The 19,978-nt window shown below is 36.6% G+C and overlaps 4 protein-coding genes across 5 annotated transcripts; 1 reads left to right on the top strand and 3 right to left on the bottom strand.

Annotated features, from left to right (window-relative positions):
* Positions 1-1,525: 1,525 nt before the first annotated feature.
* Positions 1,526-9,275, bottom strand: LOC125220809 (serine/threonine-protein kinase/endoribonuclease IRE1b-like). Its single transcript, XM_048122943.1, has 4 exons — positions 8,983-9,275; positions 7,943-8,177; positions 7,330-7,796; positions 1,526-1,980 (listed from the first exon to the last, which is right to left on the bottom strand). Exons 1-4 carry the CDS (start codon positions 9,099-9,101, stop codon positions 1,623-1,625), a joined length of 1,179 nt encoding a protein of 392 aa, XP_047978900.1. The 5' UTR covers positions 9,102-9,275; the 3' UTR covers positions 1,526-1,622.
* A 2,578-nt stretch (positions 9,276-11,853) lies between these two features.
* On the top strand, positions 11,854-12,306 carry LOC125220808. The gene has a single exon (XM_048122942.1). It carries the CDS (start codon positions 11,854-11,856, stop codon positions 12,304-12,306), a length of 453 nt encoding a protein of 150 aa, XP_047978899.1.
* Positions 12,307-14,281: 1,975 nt separating this feature from the next.
* On the bottom strand, positions 14,282-16,783 carry LOC125222363 (glyceraldehyde-3-phosphate dehydrogenase B, chloroplastic). Of its 2 annotated transcripts, none has more exons than XM_048124910.1 (9): positions 16,584-16,783; positions 16,357-16,467; positions 16,020-16,181; positions 15,772-15,939; positions 15,543-15,703; positions 15,404-15,465; positions 15,272-15,321; positions 14,625-15,031; positions 14,282-14,538 (listed from the first exon to the last, which is right to left on the bottom strand). In XM_048124910.1, the coding sequence occupies exons 1-9, from the start codon at positions 16,680-16,682 to the stop codon at positions 14,403-14,405; spliced, it is 1,356 nt and encodes a 451-aa protein (XP_047980867.1). In that variant the 5' UTR covers positions 16,683-16,783; the 3' UTR covers positions 14,282-14,402. The 2 variants fall into 2 exon arrangements, with proteins under 2 accessions (XP_047980867.1, XP_047980866.1); XM_048124909.1 differs by having other exon boundaries at positions 16,357-16,470; positions 16,584-16,781.
* A 279-nt stretch (positions 16,784-17,062) lies between these two features.
* On the bottom strand, positions 17,063-19,187 carry LOC125222364. Its single transcript, XM_048124911.1, has 5 exons — positions 19,004-19,187; positions 18,223-18,337; positions 17,917-18,013; positions 17,691-17,777; positions 17,063-17,413 (listed from the first exon to the last, which is right to left on the bottom strand). The coding sequence occupies exons 1-5, from the start codon at positions 19,062-19,064 to the stop codon at positions 17,273-17,275; spliced, it is 501 nt and encodes a 166-aa protein (XP_047980868.1). The 5' UTR covers positions 19,065-19,187; the 3' UTR covers positions 17,063-17,272.
* Between the last annotated feature and the right edge of the window lie 791 nt (positions 19,188-19,978).

Here is a 19,978-nt window from a genome sequence, read left to right as displayed (position 1 = left end):
ATACTATAAACAAGCACTATATTTTATTCTCAAATCATGAACAAATTCGCAACGATTGTTATGCTTCTGTCGTTGGTTCTACATTGTAGAGGTAAATTTTACATATAGGAAAATGAAAATATATAGACTAATTATCTTAATAGCATTCAAGCTTTGAAAAGTTTTAAACAATTATCATAACGTTAAGGACCTCATGAATTGTTAGAAATTTGTAGTACTACTATTTTAGTATACTCCCTCTAGGGCTGATAGTTTCGACAAAAACCCGATACGACACACAAAATTAATGGATTTTGATTAAGCCTAATCGGATTCAGTCAAGTGCACTTGACCATCCGTTAGGAACCCGATAATTTGTTGGTTGGATTTGGGTTGGCTATGGATCATAGGTTCGGGTAACCAGTTGAAAAATAATATTATTACATAAATTATTTTATTCTTTTTTAAAAAAATAAGTACTGTATATTTAGTTTTATTCTTTAGACCGTGTAAATCAGGTATGAAAATTAGGTATTATTGTGTAAATTATAATATCAGGTTTTAATCGTGTTAATTAGGATCGTGTTGTTAATGAGTGTGTTTTGGTTGAGAGTTTCCTTTACAAGTCGAATTCGGTTTAGGCCTTCCTTATACATAAAATTGAGTTATTGCCAGATTGACCCGATATTCGATAATAACTCGACTCGCACACTTAGCTATGAATCTAATTCGTTTTCATTTTTGGTGCAGCTGATCTTGATAATGAAATAAGTAAAAGAGTTTGCATGAGCCAACTTCCTTGTAATTGTGATGTGTGTAGCAACGATATATGTAATTCACTCTGCAAAAAACATACTGATGGAGCGAAGGTGCAAGGCCACTGCACTAATCTTCATTCATGTAATTGTATTTCTCGATGTTGATAAATATAATATCATCCCAAAGCAATTTGTATTGGATCGATTAAAATAAAATTAATAAAGTTATTATGTTCCATCATAATTGTATTCCATCCACAATTAATATTCACTTTTTTCTATTACTAATCGTTCATAAAAATTATTCTATTTATGATCACTACTATTTGATGTTTCTCATCACGTTTCATTTTTTCCCCTCCTATTTATTCACAAATAATATTTCAAATAATTTTTCTACGTCTTCTATTTTGCCAATTTACATTAAAACATGGATTATCCACTATCAATAATTATCAAATTTATATTAAAACTCGTCGTGCACACTAAACAATTACAGCGACCACGAACACAAACATTGCACGCTTCATTCTAACGCAAATACGACTCGCACAAAACACAAACACATTAACGACACGATAAAGATCTGATAAAAATTTAATTTTACACAAACACAATCTAAATTATCTAAGTTTAGAGACTAACACTAAAGTAAACTGAGAATAGTTGCACACACCCGATAGAAACCATACACGAAATTATATTTCTTTACTCGATAAAAACACGAACACAATAAGATTTGACACTAACAGCATGTTCACGTTATGCTTTCACGTTATGCTTTCATGTAATGTCCAAAACTGTCAACCCTATACCATATTAATTATATTAGTTACATTACATGTACAAATTTTGTTACAACAATGTTACATTGCAAGATCTAAGTCAGAATCCACTACCTCTAAAATACTTGCCAAATGTTTCTTCATTCTCACAATGACAACGAATCACATGATACACCTCAATCAAGAGCTTAGGAAATCTAGTTGAGAAATAAGTGTTGAATCCTTCGGGAACTGACCCCAAAATTGATTGAATCTCCCTTGGAAGCTCTCTGTAGTGATTCAACTTGTTCCGAATCACGCGCAGCAGATCACGCACGCTGTCGTACCTGTATCGCCGGAAGCGCCCAATGTCATTGATGAAGGCAGGTTCCATCCTCTCGTCCCATTTCCCGTCCAACGCGGCTTTCCCTGTGTTCTCTAGGGCCTCGAGGAGGTGTTGGAATTTTAGTGTATTAGCACTTTAATTCTAAGGAAGAATGTTGGAATTTTAGTGTTTATCACTTTAATTTCTAAACAATTCGGCTGCTTCATTAGAAGCTTGTTCTATCTTATTTTAGTGTTTGAATTAACTGTTTTAACAGTTTTTAAACAGTTATTAACAGTTTGGAATCAGTTTTAGTTAATTAACTGCCTTGGCAGTTAATTGTCGACGGTTTAGGCTGATTTTTGATTAAATACAGATCAGAGAATGAACAATCATCTAAGGAAACTTAGTCTTATCCGATCATAGATTTTGTGCACTCAAAATACTTGATCTGAAAGTATTTTATACGATTCTAAGTTATCCAAGTCTTCTAATAAGGATTCCCTAATCCTAAGTCATAAAATCATCATTATATATCTTACCTAACAAAGATCAAGTAGTTTGAAGATGACTGGACCCAATTCAGTGAGGGAGATGACTGCAAACTTCACAAAACTGGAGAAGTTTGAAGGAGTAGATTTCAGAAGATGGAGAAAGAAGATGCACTTCTTGCTGACCACCCTGAAGGTTGTTCATGTACTCACAACTACCATGCCAGAACCGACTGAAGATGAATCTCTGGAACAAACCAGAAGGAGGCTGAAATGGGAGAATGATGACTATGTGTGCAGAGGGCATATTCTCAATGGTATGACTGACTCACTCTTTGATATTTATCAGAATGTTGAATCCTCCAAAGAATTATGGGATTCTCTAGAATCTAAATACATGGCAGAGGATGCTTCTAGTAAGAAATTCTTGGTTAGTAATTTCAATAATTATAAGATGCTAGATTCTAGACCTGTGATGGAACAATATAATGAATTACTAAGGATTCTTGGACAATTTCAACAACACCAGATGCATATGGATGAAGCCATATCAGTTTCTAGTGTTATTGATAAATTGCCTCCCTCTTGGAAAGACTTCAAACATACTCTAAAGCATCAAAAGGAAGAACTTTCCTTGGTGCAACTTGGTTCTCATCTCAGAATTGAAGAATCCTTAAGGATTCAGGAGATGGAAAAGAACAAGGAAAAGAGTGTGGCTGGACTATCTTCCATTAATATGGTGGAAGGTGGACAGAAGTTTAAAGGGAAAAGGAAAATGTTTCAAGGAGAGTCCTCTGAGAATAAGAAACAAAAACTTGTTTGTTGGAAGTGTGGGAAACCAGGCCACTACAAGAAAGATTGTAGGTCTGGAAAGAAAGTTTTCAAGGCTGGTACAAGTACAAGTGGTTCAAAATCTGGACCAAGTGGATCTAAGGATCCAAGTGTACCTCAAGGTATGAAAATATTCAATTCTAATATTTCTATTCAGAACTATATCTCGGATACACCAAGTTCATTCTATGTACAGGATGATGAGTACACTTGGTGGGTGGATTCTGGAGCTACAAACCATGTTTGCAAGGATAGGAGATGGTTTACATCCTTGCAGAAGATCACTGATGGATCAGTGATTAGAATGGGGAATGGTTCTAGTGAATCGATTGAAGGAATAGGAAATGTTAGGCTAACTTTTACTTCTGGGAAACAGTTGGATTTAGTAGATGTATTGTATGTTCCCACCATTAGAAAGAATCTAATGAGTGGCACTGTAATTAATAACTTAGGTTATAAACAAGTTATTGAAGCTAATAAATATATTTTATCTAAACATGGTGTATTTGTTGGTTTTGGTTATTTATGCAATGGTATGTTAAGATTAAATATTGAATCTTGCTTTGTTGATAATTCTGCTTATGTGATGACTTCTAATGAACTTTCAACTACTGATTTGTGGCATGAAAGGTTAGGACATGTGCATTATAAAAGACTAATTGAGATGTCTAAAAATAGCTTAATCCCTGCCTTTACAGTTAGCAAAGATAAATGTAAAACATGTATGTTAACTAAGATCACAAGGCAACCTTTCAATAATGTTGTGAGAGAATCTAAACTACTGGAATTAATCCATAGTGATATCTGTGATTTTCACTCAACACCATCAATTGGAAATAAGAAGTATGTTATTACTTTTATTGATGACTCAACTAGATATTGTTATGTATACTTGCTAAGTTCTAAGGATGAAGCCTTAGAGAAATTCAAGGTATATAAGACAGAAGTTGAGGTACAAAAGAGTGAATTTATAAAGATTTTTAGATCTGATAGGGGAGGTGAATACTATGATCCTAGTTATTTTGAATCAGTGGGAATAATTCACCAAATAACAGCCCCTTATACTCCACAACAGAATGGAATCTCTGAAAGAAAGAACAGAGTGTTGAAAGAAATGGTTAACTCTTTGTTATCATATTCTGGTTTAAATGAAGGTTTTTGGGGAGAAGCTATGATTACTGCCTGCTATATATTAAATAGAGTTCCAAATAAGAAAAGTAAAGCTACACCTTATGAGTTGTGGTTTGGAAAACCTCCAAACTTAAACTATCTTAAAGTGTGGGGCTGCAGAGCAGTAGTTAAACTCACTGATCCCAAGCGTAGGACATTGGGTGAAAAGGGAATTGATTGCATTTTCATTGGTTATGCAAATCATTCAAAGGCTTATAGGTTTTATGTCTTAGAACCTAACAAATTTGTCTCTGTGAACTCTGTTATAGAGTCAAGAGATGCAATCTTTGATGAAAATAGATTCACATCTATCACAAGGCCTAAGGATCTATTTTCTAATTCTAAAAATAGATTAGTAATTTCTGAAAATCAATCAGAGGAACCTTCAACTCAACATTGGGTTAGAAGGAGTGTAAGGCCAAGAAATCAAAGTAATCTAGATAAAGGCTTTCAAATCCATCTTATTGAAGGATCAAGGGATGAATTACAATCCCAGTACCCCTACTGTTCTATAATTGAAGAGGATCCTAAGACTTTCAAAGAAGCCATGTCATCTAGAGATGTCTCATTCTGGAAAGAGGCTATAGATGATGAAATGGATTCTATACTCCAAAATAACACTTGGGAATTAACTGATCTGCCCCCTGGTTGTAAACCATTGGGGTGTAGATGGATCTTTAAAAGAAAGATGAAAGTTGATGGGTCTATAGACAAGTTTAAAGCTAGGCTTGTCATTCAAGGATTTAGACAAAAGGAGGGGATAGACTACTTTGATACTTATGCTCCTGTAGCTAGAATATCTACTATTAGATTGCTAGTAGCTATGGCTTCTATTCATAAACTCCTTATACACCAAATGGATGTTAAAACAGCCTTTTTAAATGGTGATTTGGATGAGGAAATCTACATGAAGCAGCCTGAGGGATATTCTTTACCAGGAAATGAACACAAGGTGTGCAAGTTGATCAAATCATTATATGGCTTGAAACAAGCACCAAAACAGTGGCATCAAAAGTTTGATGATATTGTTTTATCAAATGGTTTTCTATTGAATCAAGCTGATAAGTGTGTTTATTCTAAGTTTGATAAATTTGGTAAAGGAATTATTATCTGCCTTTATGTAGATGATATGCTTCTGTTTGGTACTAGTCAAGACCAGATAGATGAGACAAAGAAATTCCTATCATCTAAGTTCTCAATGAAAGATTTAGGTGAGGCTGAAGTCATATTGGGAATTAGGATAATAAAAGAGGCTCCTAACAGAATATCTATCACACAATCTCATTACATTGAGAAAGTGTTGAAAAGGTTCAATTATGGAAACTGTACTCCAGTTAGCACACCTATGGATCCTAATGTAAAACTCTTACCTAATAGAGGAAAAACAGTTTCACAATTGGAATACTCTAAAGTAATAGGTTGCCTAATGTATGCAATGATAAGTACTAGGCCTGACATAGCTTTTGCTGTGGGAAGATTAAGTAGATTTACACATAGTCCTAGTATTCATCACTGGCAAGCAGTGAGGAGGTTACTTAAGTACCTCAAAGGAACCATAAACTATGGTTTGTGTTACTCAGATTTTCCTTCTATCTTAGAAGGATATTCTGATGCAAGTTGGATAGCCAATCCAGAGGATCATTCCTCTACTAGTGGTTGGATTTACTTGCTAGGAGGTGGAGCTATCTCTTGGGCTTCTAAGAAGCAAACTTGCATCACAAGTTCTACAATGGAGTCAGAATTTGTAGCACTAGCCGCTGCTGGAAAGGAGGCAGAATGGTTAAGGGATTTGGTTTATGAAATTCCTTTATGGCCTAAGCCTATATCACCTATCTCTATAAGGTGTGACAGTGCAGCAACATTGGCTAAAGTATATAGCCAAGTTTACAATGGGAAGTCTAGACATTTAGGTGTCAGACATAGCATGGTTAGGGAGCTGATCACTCATGGGGTCATTTCAGTTGAATTTGTTGGGACACAACAAAATCTGGCAGACCATCTAACCAAAGGCTTGGCTAAAGATTTAGTTATCAAATCTGCTAAAGGGGTGGGGCTCAAGTCCATCTAATCTTATCTGTTTGGGATACCCAATTTCCTTCTAATTTGATATTAGATGTGAAATTCAATGTGGAAAGCCTAAATATGTGAGATAGACACATGTTCAAACCATCCAAGGTATGTGTAATAATCTGTCAGTTTGAAGGAGGTTGAAGTTTTGCTTCTTAATAGTTTTTTTGGCAAATTGTTTTGACAGAACAAGATGAAAAGCTACCTATACAAACATGGAATCCAAGTTGTTCCAATAAAGCTCTGGACTTAGCTTTATAAATGTTTGTTGAAGGATATGGACACTAGACTTGTTATAAAGGTGTCAGGTTTAGATTAATTGTTTGATAATTATGTGTATATTAAGACTGATATTCAAAGGAATTGTAAGAGTTCAAGTCTTAGACCACTCTTATAATTAGAATGTTTGTACATTGATATACTAAAATGGAAATTCAATCCTTGTGATATTTTCATTTATGCATAATTTTTGTTTTCTGTTCTTTTGATTTGATCATGCTTATAAATCCACTAAAATAGGGGAGGAATGTTGGAATTTTAGTGTATTAGCACTTTAATTCTAAGGAAGAATGTTGGAATTTTAGTGTTTATCACTTTAATTTCTAAACAATTCGGCTGCTTCATTAGAAGCTTGTTCTATCTTATTTTAGTGTTTGAATTAACTGTTTTAACAGTTTTTAAACAGTTATTAACAGTTTGGAATCAGTTTTAGTTAATTAACTGCCTTGGCAGTTAATTGTCGACGGTTTAGGCTGATTTTTGATTAAATACAGATCAGAGAATGAACAATCATCTAAGGAAACTTAGTCTTATCCGATCATAGATTTTGTGCACTCAAAATACTTGATCTGAAAGTATTTTATACGATTCTAAGTTATCCAAGTCTTCTAATAAGGATTCCCTAATCCTAAGTCATAAAATCATCATTATATATCTTACCTAACAGGTCACGGATACGGTAGACTAGAGGCCGTGTCTGACAAGGCATTGGCAGCTTCATATCAATCCCTCTTCCCGAAAACCCCCCCAAGAAATCTTCAATTCCTTCACACTGAAACGACGCTTCAATGTCAGCAAACATTAGATACCATAGAACCTCTCCCGTTTTCGCAGACGTATACTTCACTGCGTAGTCAGTCCTGGTAAGATAAAGCGGCTTCTCAACGGCCTCGGCATCCACAGAACTTGCAGGCAACCATTTTTCGATGTCGGCTCTAGTCATAATCGAAGTTTCATCAGCACCACGATCCTCACCCGAGGAAAGGTTATCTGACCTTAAAGTGCGAACAACCTTTCCAGTTTTAGCATCCACGACGAAAACAGAAGTCTTTTTTGATCCTAGCATAATCCCACCACCAGCCGACACAAACGGAGTGCGCTTTACGAATTCTTCAGCACTCATTGGGAGCTTCTGCAATAACACATTAGGATTTCCCAAAGTAAGACACACCATAATTCGAATACTCGTATACATAACACACAAACACTAAACAAAGACGAGAGATGTTACATTGATAAGTGCATCAGCACCGATATATTTCAGACCAGTGAACATACCACTTTCTTAAGGCCAGTTCCATGTAAGTAGAGTTCCCAATCTTCCCCACAATCTATATAGAAATTATCGCCATCAGAAGATGTGTTGAGCTTTTCTCCTTCGTGGTTGGGGATTTGTTGATACGAGGAATAAATTGACGGGCCAGATGAGAACGACCAGAGAATTTTCCCAGAACCAATCTCCACTAAATATACCGTTCCATCAGGAGCAGCCAATATTGCTGTCTCGTGTTTGCTGATTATATATCACGAGAAGTAGTAGGTCAGGAAACGGAAATTAGTATGTCTACATAAGCTCAGATTTTTTGAAGAAACAATTTTTCAGCAGTGAAACCAATGCTTTTTTAAAACAAAATTGCAATCGGAACAGTTATCTGCATTTTGCTCGAATTTAATAAGAAACTACATTCACCATAACTGATGTATCTTCGGAGATCATAATCAATTAATCGAACATTCATCCACTACCCAATATTCAATCTATGAAATTACAGACCAAGCCATATCAAACTGAAACAGTAAGCCCTTCCAACATACAAGCACTACTCGCAATCCAATCGAGAAAAATCAGAAAGCTTTCAACACAAAGAAGGTAGCAAACAAGCCAAAGAAACAAGCTTCATTTTCTTAGAAAATGCAATGGGAATAGCACAGACTCACTATTCAATCTAGAAAAAGCACAAATTTTACAACGCAGAGAAATCAAAAGCCCAAAGAAGCAACCTTTAAATCATATACATGACTCTTTAACTCAAAATCAAAATCAAGGTTACATCCCACCAAACCATATCTAATCCCATTTCGGTAAGCAAAGTAGTGCATTTCTGAATCCAAGCCAGCTTATAATCACTAATCCGCCTAAAAGCCCCAAAATTTAGCATAAATTGAACCAGAATCACAAGAAATCCTTAAACTAAATAGTCTAAATTAGGCATGAACTGCAAATCACCAATTCACATAAACCTAATTTTGGTCAAATCATTTTCATTCAAAATTCATCCCAAACCTCACAAAACAGTAATTAGATTGAGAGAACTCACGCAGTCAACGGCAACGGCGGATTATCCGAATCCGGATCCGGGTCAGAGCTTGAGGAAGCTCTAACGACAACAGCTAAAATCAAGATCACGAAAAACAGCGGAATCAATAAGCCCCTCATTTGAATAAGATTTCAATCAATCATCAAATCATAAATTGTTGAACACAAATTTGAGTGTGGGTGTGTGATTTTTCTCCCCTGATTCCAAGGTTTTCGATTCGTACGGATTAGGAAAATTATGAGCTGAATCTATGTCGTGAAAGGGCGTGTTTGGGAAATGTGGAATGTTTACGGAAACGTTATGTAATAATACCATTGATAATATTCGATTAATGGCTATTTTGCTTGCTATATTAATTATAGCATTAAAGGGAAAGCTGAAGACTCAAAAGTTACAATTTACAACATTACTCCCATCGTCCTGATTGAGAGTCACATTTTTTTCATTTTAGTCCGTCCTCAATTAAGAGTCACACTTCATTTTTATCATAAATGATAAGTAGGTCCTACATTCCACTAATTCAATTCACTCACATTTTATTATAATAAAACCAATATTAGAAAATGGGTCTCACATTCCACTAACTTTCTTTACATTTCTTAAAATTCGTGTTCGGTTAAAATGTGACTCTTAATCGGAGATGAAGGGAGTATTATTAAGTGCGTAAAATAAAGTGTTTTGGCACTATAATGCACAGTTTGGGTCAATATGGATGCTGTTCCAAAATCACCATGATGTCCTATTAAAACGATGCCGTATTAGTGACCTAAAAGTAAGATAAATTAAGTCTATATTCTTTATTAGAATTCATTTTTCCACCGCTAAACCTATGCCAATGGATCGCAAAAATATTATGTAAATATATTGGATTTAATTTAGAAAATTTGGTGTCAAAATAAAACCAAATATATTGCCGCCTAAAAAATGAGAAAAATAGAAGTGGAATCATATCGGATTTTAAATTTTGCAAATCTCATTAGTTTTAAACTACGTAATTCCTACACTGATTTAACACAATAATAAATCGATCGGTGAACTATTGTTTACATTTTAGCTTCATTTAATTTAGCTTTATATTGCATAATACTACAATTCATTGAAAATCACGATATCGCATGCAAAATAGTGGAGTATCTAATTACAAGAGAAAATAGGACATAGTATACAATTTCAATAGTAAATAGGAGTATCAACTTGTGATAATAACAAAAAATTTAAATCCACGAGAGGAGAACGTAGAATCATCATTTTGTGGAGATGTTTTAATATGAGAAGATTTTATACAACTAAGCAAGCACTCTTTGCTGCAATAATCCTAATCAATTTTTTATTTGTTTTGTAGAGATGAAAAAATTAGTCAAATGCTATTAAAGAATGGCAAATAATCATAATTCAGTCTCTTTTCTTGAAAGTGGGTAGTCTGAATAATGACTTATTTTATAGAAAATGAGAGTAAGTTAATATTGCAGTTTCACTGATTCTTTATTTTTGTTGATTGCAGATGTCCATTAAAATGTCAATTTTTCCTAAATATGCAGATACGATTAAGCGAAAAATGCGAACAAAATTATTTTTAAACCATTGTAATTATTATTTGAATTATAAAACTAAAATTTAACCAAAGTCATTATTTAGTTATTAACTAAAGAAAAAAAGTCCACTAGATTTTAAACTCTAAGAGCATCATTAACGCTGTTGGGCTGGGCCGCAACTCGCGAGTCCCGGCCCGATTTTAGCGTTGCAAGTATTGGAGTCACGGCCCGGGACGGTCCCGAGGACGCAGTTGCGTCCCTGGGCCGCTCCCGAGTCCCGTCCCGGCCTAGCGTTAAACGTGTTGGGCCGTGCCGCGGAGAGTCCCGGCCCGGCATTATTTGGGGTTCGGGCCGGACCGGGACTCTACTTCATAATTTTTTTTATTTTTTATTTTTTTAAATTCAAAATTTTTTATATAAATGCCACTCTTCCATCTATTTTCATATTACTTCAACTTCATTTCTCTCATTCTCACAATAAAATTCGAAAAATGCCTCATCGCCGTGAAGGTCAACGAGCAATCAAAGCTCAAATGGCTCGAATGTCAGAGACGGCGATGCCCGCAATCCAAGAAGAAATCAACAACGAGGTGGAACGCTATCAAGCTGCTATTCAAGCGTGGAACGAGCAACACGTCCGGGTACCGCGTACTCGGATGTATATCCACCGAGAACATGAACAAGCTGGTTTGCGGCTTTTCATGGATTATTTCTCTGCAGATCCTCGATGGAGTGATCAGATGTTCCGTCGCCGGTTCCGGATGCGGAGGTATGTGTTCCTGCGCATTGTCAACGCAGTTGTAGCTCGTGACGCGTACTTTATGCAAACCTTCGATGCTGTCGGGCGGCAAAGTATATCGACTTTGCAGAAATGCACATCCGCCCTCCGCCAACTCGCTTACGGAACAACTGCAGATATGTTTGATGAATACCTCCATGTGAGCGAGCATACTGGACGCGACTGCCTATCCAAATTCTGTCGGGCAGTGATCGAAGCATTCAAGGACACATACTTGAGAAAGCCAACGTCCGACGATGTTTGCACGAGGAGACCCACGGCTTCCCGCGGATGCTGGGCAGCATCGACTGTATGCACTGGCAGTGGAAGAATTGTCCAATGGCTTGGAGAGGAGCATTCACTAGCGGGCACAAGGGCACATATCCAACGATTGTGTTGGAGGCCGTTGCCGACCAACGGTTGTGGATCTGGCATGCCTACTTTGGAGTCGCTGGGTCGAACAACGACCTCAATGTGTTGAACGAGTCTCCATTGTTCAACGACTTGTGTGCCGGGCGAGCGCCTACCGTAGAGTTCACGGCCAACCACCGTCGGTACATTATGGGGTACTATCTGGCAGACGGGATCTACCCTCGATGGCCCGTGTTCATGAAGACCATCACATGTCTGACTACGGATAGGAGGAAGTTGTTTGTGCGGAATCAAGAGGCGGCTCGGAAAGATGTGGAGCGCGCATTTGGAGTCCTCCAATCACGTTGGGCTATAGTGAAGGGAGCGGCCCGTGGTTGGCACCGTCCCCTAATCGCCGACATCATGTATGCATGTATCATAATGCATAACATGATCGTTGAGGACGAGGGAGAAAACGTCACTTTCTGGAGCGACGATCCGCTCGCCAGCGCCAGCAGTAGCTACACTGTCACCGATCCGCCCGTGCAAGGTGTTCCTCCCGACGTGCGCAATGTCATGGCCCATTCAGCGGCGATGCGCCAAGAAGATCAACACACACGCCTCCAAGCGGATCTAATTGAAGAAATTTGGAACCGCAATTGACTTATGTTTTAAATTTTTTTTTCAAATTTTTAAATTTCAATGTTGTAATTTTCTATTTTCCGAATGAACAATGAATTTTTCCGATTTTAATTGTTCAACGTATTCTATTTTACGAGTAAAATAGGTAGTAGTTGCGAATAGTGCAAATGAATAGTTGTGCCATGAGTTGTGGCCCGAGTTGTGGCCTGCGATGTCAATGGAGTTGTGGCCTGGAACCCTAAATTTAAGGGAATGATGATGTGGAGGGGACTTGCGGCCCAAATCCGGGATGGGGTTAAGGATGCTCTAAATAGTGTAGAAGAAAAGTCCACTAGATCTTAAACTCTAAAAAGTGGAGAAAAAATGTCCACTAGATTTTAAACTCTAAAGAGTGGAGTACACATTAATTCAATTCATATCATCCTAAAACTACGGGAAAATTTATTCTTTTAGATGACAATATTTAGAGAATATTGATACGTTTGCAATGTGAAAATTTCTAGTATTAAGTAAACAATTTATCTAATATACATCAAGCAATGGTGTATATACATAATTCTGAAACAACAATTATAAAAAAAGTGGCATAAAAAGGAAAAAAAAAAAAACTTAAATCCAAGAAGGGTAGAATTTATAATCATCATCTTGGTCCCTCAATTTCTTTCCATTTCCATTACCATATTTAGCACATGCAAAGACACAATCTCTTTTGCACTCACTATCGCTGAATATTTTAATTGGAGTACAATCGAAATAACACTCCGCCATGCAATAGGCGGCGGCGCTTCCACTCCTCTCCGCCACTGCCGCCGCCGCCGCCATAAGACCCACCACCAACACGGCCGCAATCACACCGTTCCTTGCCATAGTGTAAATGATTTTGATTTTGATTTTTGATTTTGATTTTGGGTTTGAGGGTATATATAGGTTAAGAGGCATACAAATTGAAGAGACACGTTGTTTGGGATTAAATGGGATATTATTTACTTTATTGCATTTTATGAGGGTCTAGGAAGTTTAATTTTTAAAATTTTGAATTGGTGCTTTGTGAAGGAGTTTTTGATTTAATAACCAACGGATTTTTGTTTATGAAAATGAAAACCGTAATTGTTCTAATCTTTTGATGAAACGGCCGAGTAGTTTGCCACAAAAATATAACTGCAAAAGATGGATATAATAAAGCAAAACAAAAAATAATATTTTTTACTAGGCTAAAAAATATCAAACCATTTTCTTTTCTTTTTGATCAATGGTGAAAAGTGAAAACTGTAATTATTCTATTTTATTGATAAAAAAAGTACGGACGGTTGAGTAGTTTGCCACTAAAATATAACTGCAAAAGGATGGAGTTAATAAAGCAAAGCTATAAAATGAATCTTTTTATTTTTTTAGGTTAAAAAAATACTATATCAAACCATTTTCTTTAATATAGAGGTAGTGCTTAGAAGCATTCCCTTCTTTACGATAAAAAAAAATCTGATATTATATCTAAAAGTTGATCAATATTAAAAAGTGACATTGACTGGTAGTTTTTGGCCTCATACAATATAAAATGGTCAAATTTTATTAGTTCCGTTGACGGTCAGCAATTAAATTAATTAATTTAATGACTAAAGTTTATTTTAGTCTCTCATTTGTCAAAAAAAATATTTTGATCCATATATTACTATGAATTAGTCAAATAATTACAGAAAAAATAAATTATATATTTTTTTCACAAAATATATAAAAAAATTCATAGAATAAAATTCATATAGGTAATTATATTAGAAAATATAATCTGTTTCTGAAATGAAATTATATCAGAAAATAAAAATAACGTGCTCAAAGTATTTGAATTTGTGATCCATATCAAAGATTTCACATTTACTAAATATAAAAAAGTTGGTTCAGAGCTCGATTCAATGGTAAACGAGCCAAACTCAAGCTTTATGGTGCTCGGTCCGTCGGACCTGCGAACATGCTCGGATTCGTCTTGTTAGTAAACTGAGAAATCTTCAACAACTCAAACAAATTTCTATTACACTTTCATGTCACATAATTTTAAGTGAAAAATAAGATGTGAAGATGAAAATATAACCGAAGAATTTGAGGTGAAGTAATCATAACCAAAAAAACTAAGCTTCATAGACCTTGCATTCCTCCTCTGCAGGGTTGGTCTTGCAGTAGTCCTCCAATGGATCACCGCTCCCTTGTGTCGAATCCCCGGGCCATTTCGCCGCCACCAGATGCGCCAAATCGACCACTCGTTGGCTGCAAAAAGTCCGTAAAAAACAATCATAAGACACGTTGCACGCGATCCTAAATCCTAAACCTTAAAATCGTACACTCGTCCGTACCTGTAACCCCACTCGTTGTCGTACCACGCGACAACCTTCACCATGTCGTCCCCCATCACCATGGTCAGCGACGAGTCGATGGTCGACGAGACATCGCTGCACCGGAAGTCCACGGAGACGAGAGGGACGTCGCATACGTCCAGCACGCCCGCCAACGGCCCCTCGGCCGCCTTCCTGAATGCGGCGTTCACGTCCTCCGCCGACATCCCCTTCTTCGCGGTGTTCACGACGAGGTCCACAACCGAGACGTTAGGCGTCGGCACGCGGAGGGCAATGCCGTTCAGCTTGCCCTTCAGCTGAGGCAGGACAAGGGACACGGCCTTGGCCGCGCCTGTGCTTGTCGGCACGATGTTCAACGCTGCGGCTCTCGCCCTCCTCAAGTCACGGTGCGAAGCATCTAGAAGCCTCTAAAGGATTCATGCACAAAAATAAGAAATAAACCTCGCAAGATGACACCAAGATTTAACGCGAAAAAACCCAAAACGGAAAAAATCAGGGGGATGAAAATGAGATACATGATCAAATGGTTCCAAGGCCTAACACTATACAACCAATAATCCGAACCGTTGAGGGGATAACGATCACAAATTAACGCGAGGATTAAGCGTTCGAGTTTTTTAACAGCGAACATGTAGAATTAGTCATACCTGATCACCAGTGTAAGAGTGTGTAGTTGTCATAGTTCCCTTTACAATGCCTGCAAATTCAAAGAAAATTTTCCCATAATTTTTTGAATTAATCAACAAAAAGAAGTTTCTACTCTTAAAATTCGATCTTACCAAATTCTTCATCCAATATCTTCACAAAAGGAGCCAAACAGTTGGTAGTGCAGGAAGCATTGCTGGAAACACGTCGAATCACACATGATTCATAAGATTCTTACATAGATCGGACAAGAGATGGCTCGATTATACATACCTTATAATGTTAGCGACTTCATGAGAGTAGTCTTGTTCGTTCACACCAACGACGTAGGTTGGAATATCGGCCCCTTTAGCAGGAGCAGTGATGATAACCTTCTTGGCTCCGGCTTGGATGTGCTTGCCAGCTCCCGGACCATCCACAAAAACACCGGTCCCCTGCATTCGTGATTTCTCAGTATAGTCCGTCTAATCTTGGCCAATCGAGCTGGTTAAGAACACTCTACCTCAATGACAATGTCAATGCCAAGTTCAGCCCAAGGAAGCTTGAGAGGGTCCCTGTTGGCAACGACTTTGATGGGCTTCCCGTCTACGCTGATGGTCTCGTTGTCTACTATCTTGACATCTGCCTTGAAGGTGCCGAGCATGGAGTCGTACTTCAGCAAGTGGGAAGCCTAATGTTGAGATGAAAATCAGTTGAATATCAAGGGTGGGAATTTTTTGTGAGTATGTGAGATTTGATTGTCAGACTTACGTTCTTGACACCGCCACTGTCGTTCACAACCACCACCTCGAGTGGTGAGTCCTTCCGGCCATGCCAGCAGCGGAGGAAGTTCCTCCCAATGCGCCCAAAACCATTTATCGCGACCTTCAATTTGGCAACGGTCTCTCCCTTAACGGGTGTGGATCCTGCCACCTAATCTTGCACGGCAAATGTGTTACCTTTCGTTCAAAGATTTTTGTGTCATGCTTCATCATTTACATCGACCCTCTTAACAAAGATGAATCTTAAACAGACACATAATTTTTATTTTTGAAAATTTGCATATGAATCAATCAAAAAGTAGGTTTCAGTATGAATCAATCTGTACCGTTGGAGTGAGTTGTGCAGCCACCACATCGAAGAATGAAGTCTCCCTAGCATTCTTGGAAAAAGTCACACATCCACTCGACCTAAGGCCGGAGAATTCTGCCACTTCGAGCTTCTAAAGACATCCCCGGAAACAATTGATAAGTCGAAATCTGCTTTAGAATATTTTTTCTGCCAACTGCAGTAGATATTCGCAACGAGAGATGCAAGAAAAGGAAAGAAACTCACCTTAGAGAAGCATTGAGCAGGGAAAGAATGAGCAGTTTTCGAAGGAAGCCTCGTGCTCGTCGGGATTCTTGAAGATGCCAATGCTGCATGGGAAGCCATTGCAGCAACTCAAATCTACAGGGGAGCAAATTTCAAGATAAATGTAATACTACTATATTGCTTTAACATATGAAAATAAATTTTATCTTTTTTTAATTTTTGGTGTTTTTTGAAGAAATTATTGGCTATGATTGATTTGTAGAGAGTGGTGAAGACTGTGAAGTTGATGTTTGAGGACTAATATCAGATAGGATCAACCTTGTTTCTCCACCATTAGATTTTGCACCACAAGATTGATCATTTTATTTTTCATTTTTTAATTTCTATTTTTATATTATACAACCAATTTGACATTACCTAAACAAGGATTTTTTTAATTTGATCAATTTAATCATGAATTCAGATATCTGCAAATGGAAAAATGCAGCAAATGAGGAAAATGAATAAGTAAAAGTTATTATTTCATATCTCCAACATATGAATGATCTCAGCATTCGCAGAATTCATAGATTTTCAGAAACGATTTCAACCTAACATCTCGCGTAAACTAGTCTTGAAGCACAAATAAACATGAGTGTATATTCCAAAACGAGGGGCGGCTTATGCAAGAAACGAGCAGGAGGTCCGGTTTTTGAGACGACTGACATGGTTTAAACGAGAGCCTCTATGTCATCCTCTACACTCAAAGCTTCCTCCTCAGTAGGGGGTTCTTCTGTCCTCAATTGAGTCGACACGTTATCTATAGCTGAGTTGAGTTGTTCGATCTTCTCAGACAGTTTCTTCCGTTGTTTCTGTGGATAAAGTTATACGTAAGGAAATAGTCATAAATGCAGAAAAGAATAAGAAGCCTATACTAAGATTGACCACCGGAAGCCAGTAAAAGAGTTTAGATAGAGCTATCCTTTCTTTATTTAATATATTATGCTGGAGCATTTTAAAATCGTTTTTACCTTCAGTCGAGACCAGGGCGGTATTTATTTGTGTTTATTTATGATCCAAACTAGTAAGTATCTAAATGGGATGTGATAATATATAATTGGCGTCGTTACAACTAAAAGAGCTGCTTACCTCCAAAGCCTTCTCTTCATCGTAGAGGAATTTGGGCAGTTTTTTCATCAATTCATTCTTCTCAGTGCCAATTAAAGCCTTGCTGATCTGTGAGCCAAAGAAAAGCCCAGTCCGACATCAGCTATGAGTGCATTGCGCAGGAAACAAAATCAGTGCAGCAGAAAACACGTACTGATAATTTGATACTACAAATCAGATTAATACTGATTGATCATATCAGACGTACCTTAGGTGCGTAGATGCAACCAAGTGTTCCAACGATCAATCCCCCTAGAACAAATCCGCTAATAAAGGCACTTCCGTTGCTTGATCTTCCATCGTCACTACATCAAATGCAAAATCCCAACGGCACTTTTAGATAGCTTCCCATACTGAAACTCAATTATATTACTAGCATATATATGCATTATATATTATTCATCACATTTTCATTTAAATCTTGATAAGAAACTAAACATATTTGGAAAAAAAACAGGACAGCTTGCTAGCACCTAAAGCTCACGGAACTGCAAATCAAACGTGAAGACAATACCTGTAACTGGCTTTGACTGTGAGTGCTTTACTCAGGCTGCTCGGTTTTCTAGTGCTGTTTACGCTGAAGGACAACTTGGAGGACCCTAATCCATCTGCTGATTTAAGAGACGAACCTAAGAATACGAACAAAATTAGGAGATACGTAATAAATACACAGTTGCATATGACAAGATGCCATCAGCTGTAGATCATTAGTGCCAAATAAATTCGGAAATTTAAATAGAATGTAGGGCAAATTTCATAGCAGAACTCGAGAAACTTCATAGCATAAAATGTGGCTAACTTTTTCCATCTGAAGAGTATATACATAATCATAAAATAACCAAGATCAATCTTATAACTCAAAATTAACGCTAAATTTATACTAGAAGCATCAAAATCGAGACGATATTCCAACACAAACGAGCTAAGATTCTACATAAAAACGAAATAAATGAAAATGAAACCCCTCAAATTTGACAAATGAAGAGAAGCCTAAAATAATTAACTAATCAAGAGTTGTTTCCTTTTCAATTAATGTCAGCAACAATATTCAAAATCCCCAAATTAATCAAGCGGTCCTCTTCTATCTCCAGATCTAAACAAAAATCCTATTTCCAGAAAACTATCACAGAGTTTAATTATCGCATTATGAAGAAACAATGGAGCCTATAAAAAATTGATAAAAGCAATTACTCAAACAACAGTAAAATAAATGAAAAGATCCATGTATTCAATTCCAGCATTAGGAAATTTTTTTAAAAAGAAAGATACGAAACGAAATAAATCAGAAGATTTACCGGACGAGAGATGGAGAAGAGGGCGTTCCGAAATCACAACAGAATTGGAGAGAGCTGACATTTTTGCTGAGATTTCAGCACCGCAGTGTGTGTGAATTCACAAATCAAAGATTGTGAGTGAATTTCCTTCTTCAAGTTTCAGTCGATTCTGATTTCTGATTGGAGGTGACGATGTTTATACACACTATTTTATAGATTTGGAAAATACACTAGAAATTTTAACTCGGGAAAAAAATGAAAATTCAAGAAATTAGACAATTTTCTAATTTCTTTTACAGTAGTATGAGTTAAGATAACTTAATATAAGACATATTTTATGGGCGCAAAATATTGAAAAATCAAGAATCTAATCAAAATTTATAGTACTTATTTGGTTTGACTTTAGGAAAATTTGTTTTGTTGTCATTTTCTATCAAAGGTGAAACTTAGGTAATTAATAAAAATAGAGGGGATATATTTTATGGTCGGCCAATTTTGTCAAACTATCATTTTAGATTTGTAAACTTTGAAAATATTATTTGAAGCCCGTCAATTGCGAGTTAATATCAAGCGAATACTTTTTCACTATTTTAAAGCTTTTACAGATTGAAATACCACCATTGTCTTGAAGGGCAATTCCATCAATTTATTAGATGTATTTACAAATTAAATACTATAACTTTTAATAAAATAATACTACTAGTTTATCAATATTCAAGTATCATTAGTGTCCATAGATTGTGACATTAATTTTTACGAGTATCTTTATCTCAAAAATAGTTAAAAAATTTAATTATAAAAGGTTGATGAAGGAACTTTTCTTGCATGTCACAAAATTAGTGATAATAGTAATACTGAAGGTCAAATTATATTTAGAAAATTCGTCAAAAATAGTAAAGATATTTATAAACAATATGAGTATGAGATAAGTTTAGTACTGCAAAAATATATACCCTTCAAGACATTGAAGGTATTTTCATCTATAAAAATTTAAAA

This window comes from Salvia hispanica, chromosome 4, assembly GCF_023119035.1.
Source record: "Salvia hispanica cultivar TCC Black 2014 chromosome 4, UniMelb_Shisp_WGS_1.0, whole genome shotgun sequence".
Classification (NCBI taxonomy): Eukaryota; Viridiplantae; Streptophyta; class Magnoliopsida; order Lamiales; family Lamiaceae; genus Salvia; species Salvia hispanica.
This window is presented reverse-complemented; position numbering and strand designations above follow the sequence as displayed.

Excerpts from the sequence above, each read along its gene's own strand:
- LOC125220809 (XM_048122943.1), bottom strand. The coding sequence starts at position 9,101 with ATGAGGGGCTTATTGATTCCGCTGTTTTTCGTGATCTTGATTTTAGCT. Across the intron at positions 8,178-8,982 it reads CCGCCGTTGCCGTTGACTGC|CAAACACGAGACAGCAATAT; the intron begins GTGAGTTCTCTC and ends ATATATAATCAG. Across the intron at positions 7,797-7,942 it reads GAACTGGCCTTAAGAAAGTG|AAGCTCCCAATGAGTGCTGA; the intron begins GTATGTTCACTG and ends GTGTTATTGCAG.
- LOC125220808 (XM_048122942.1), top strand. The coding sequence starts at position 11,854 with ATGGGGTACTATCTGGCAGACGGGATCTACCCTCGATGGCCCGTGTTC.
- LOC125222363 (XM_048124909.1), bottom strand. The coding sequence starts at position 16,682 with ATGGCTTCCCATGCAGCATTGGCATCTTCAAGAATCCCGACGAGCACG. Across the intron at positions 15,940-16,019 it reads ACAGTGGCGGTGTCAAGAAC|GCTTCCCACTTGCTGAAGTA; the intron begins GTAAGTCTGACA and ends TCTCAACATTAG. Across the intron at positions 15,466-15,542 it reads GAAGTCGCTAACATTATAAG|CAATGCTTCCTGCACTACCA; the intron begins GTATGTATAATC and ends ACGTGTTTCCAG.
- LOC125222364 (XM_048124911.1), bottom strand. The coding sequence starts at position 19,064 with ATGTCAGCTCTCTCCAATTCTGTTGTGATTTCGGAACGCCCTCTTCTC. Across the intron at positions 18,338-19,003 it reads TCTTCTCCATCTCTCGTCCG|GTTCGTCTCTTAAATCAGCA; the intron begins GTAAATCTTCTG and ends TCGTATTCTTAG. Across the intron at positions 18,014-18,222 it reads ACAGTCAAAGCCAGTTACAG|TGACGATGGAAGATCAAGCA; the intron begins GTATTGTCTTCA and ends CATTTGATGTAG.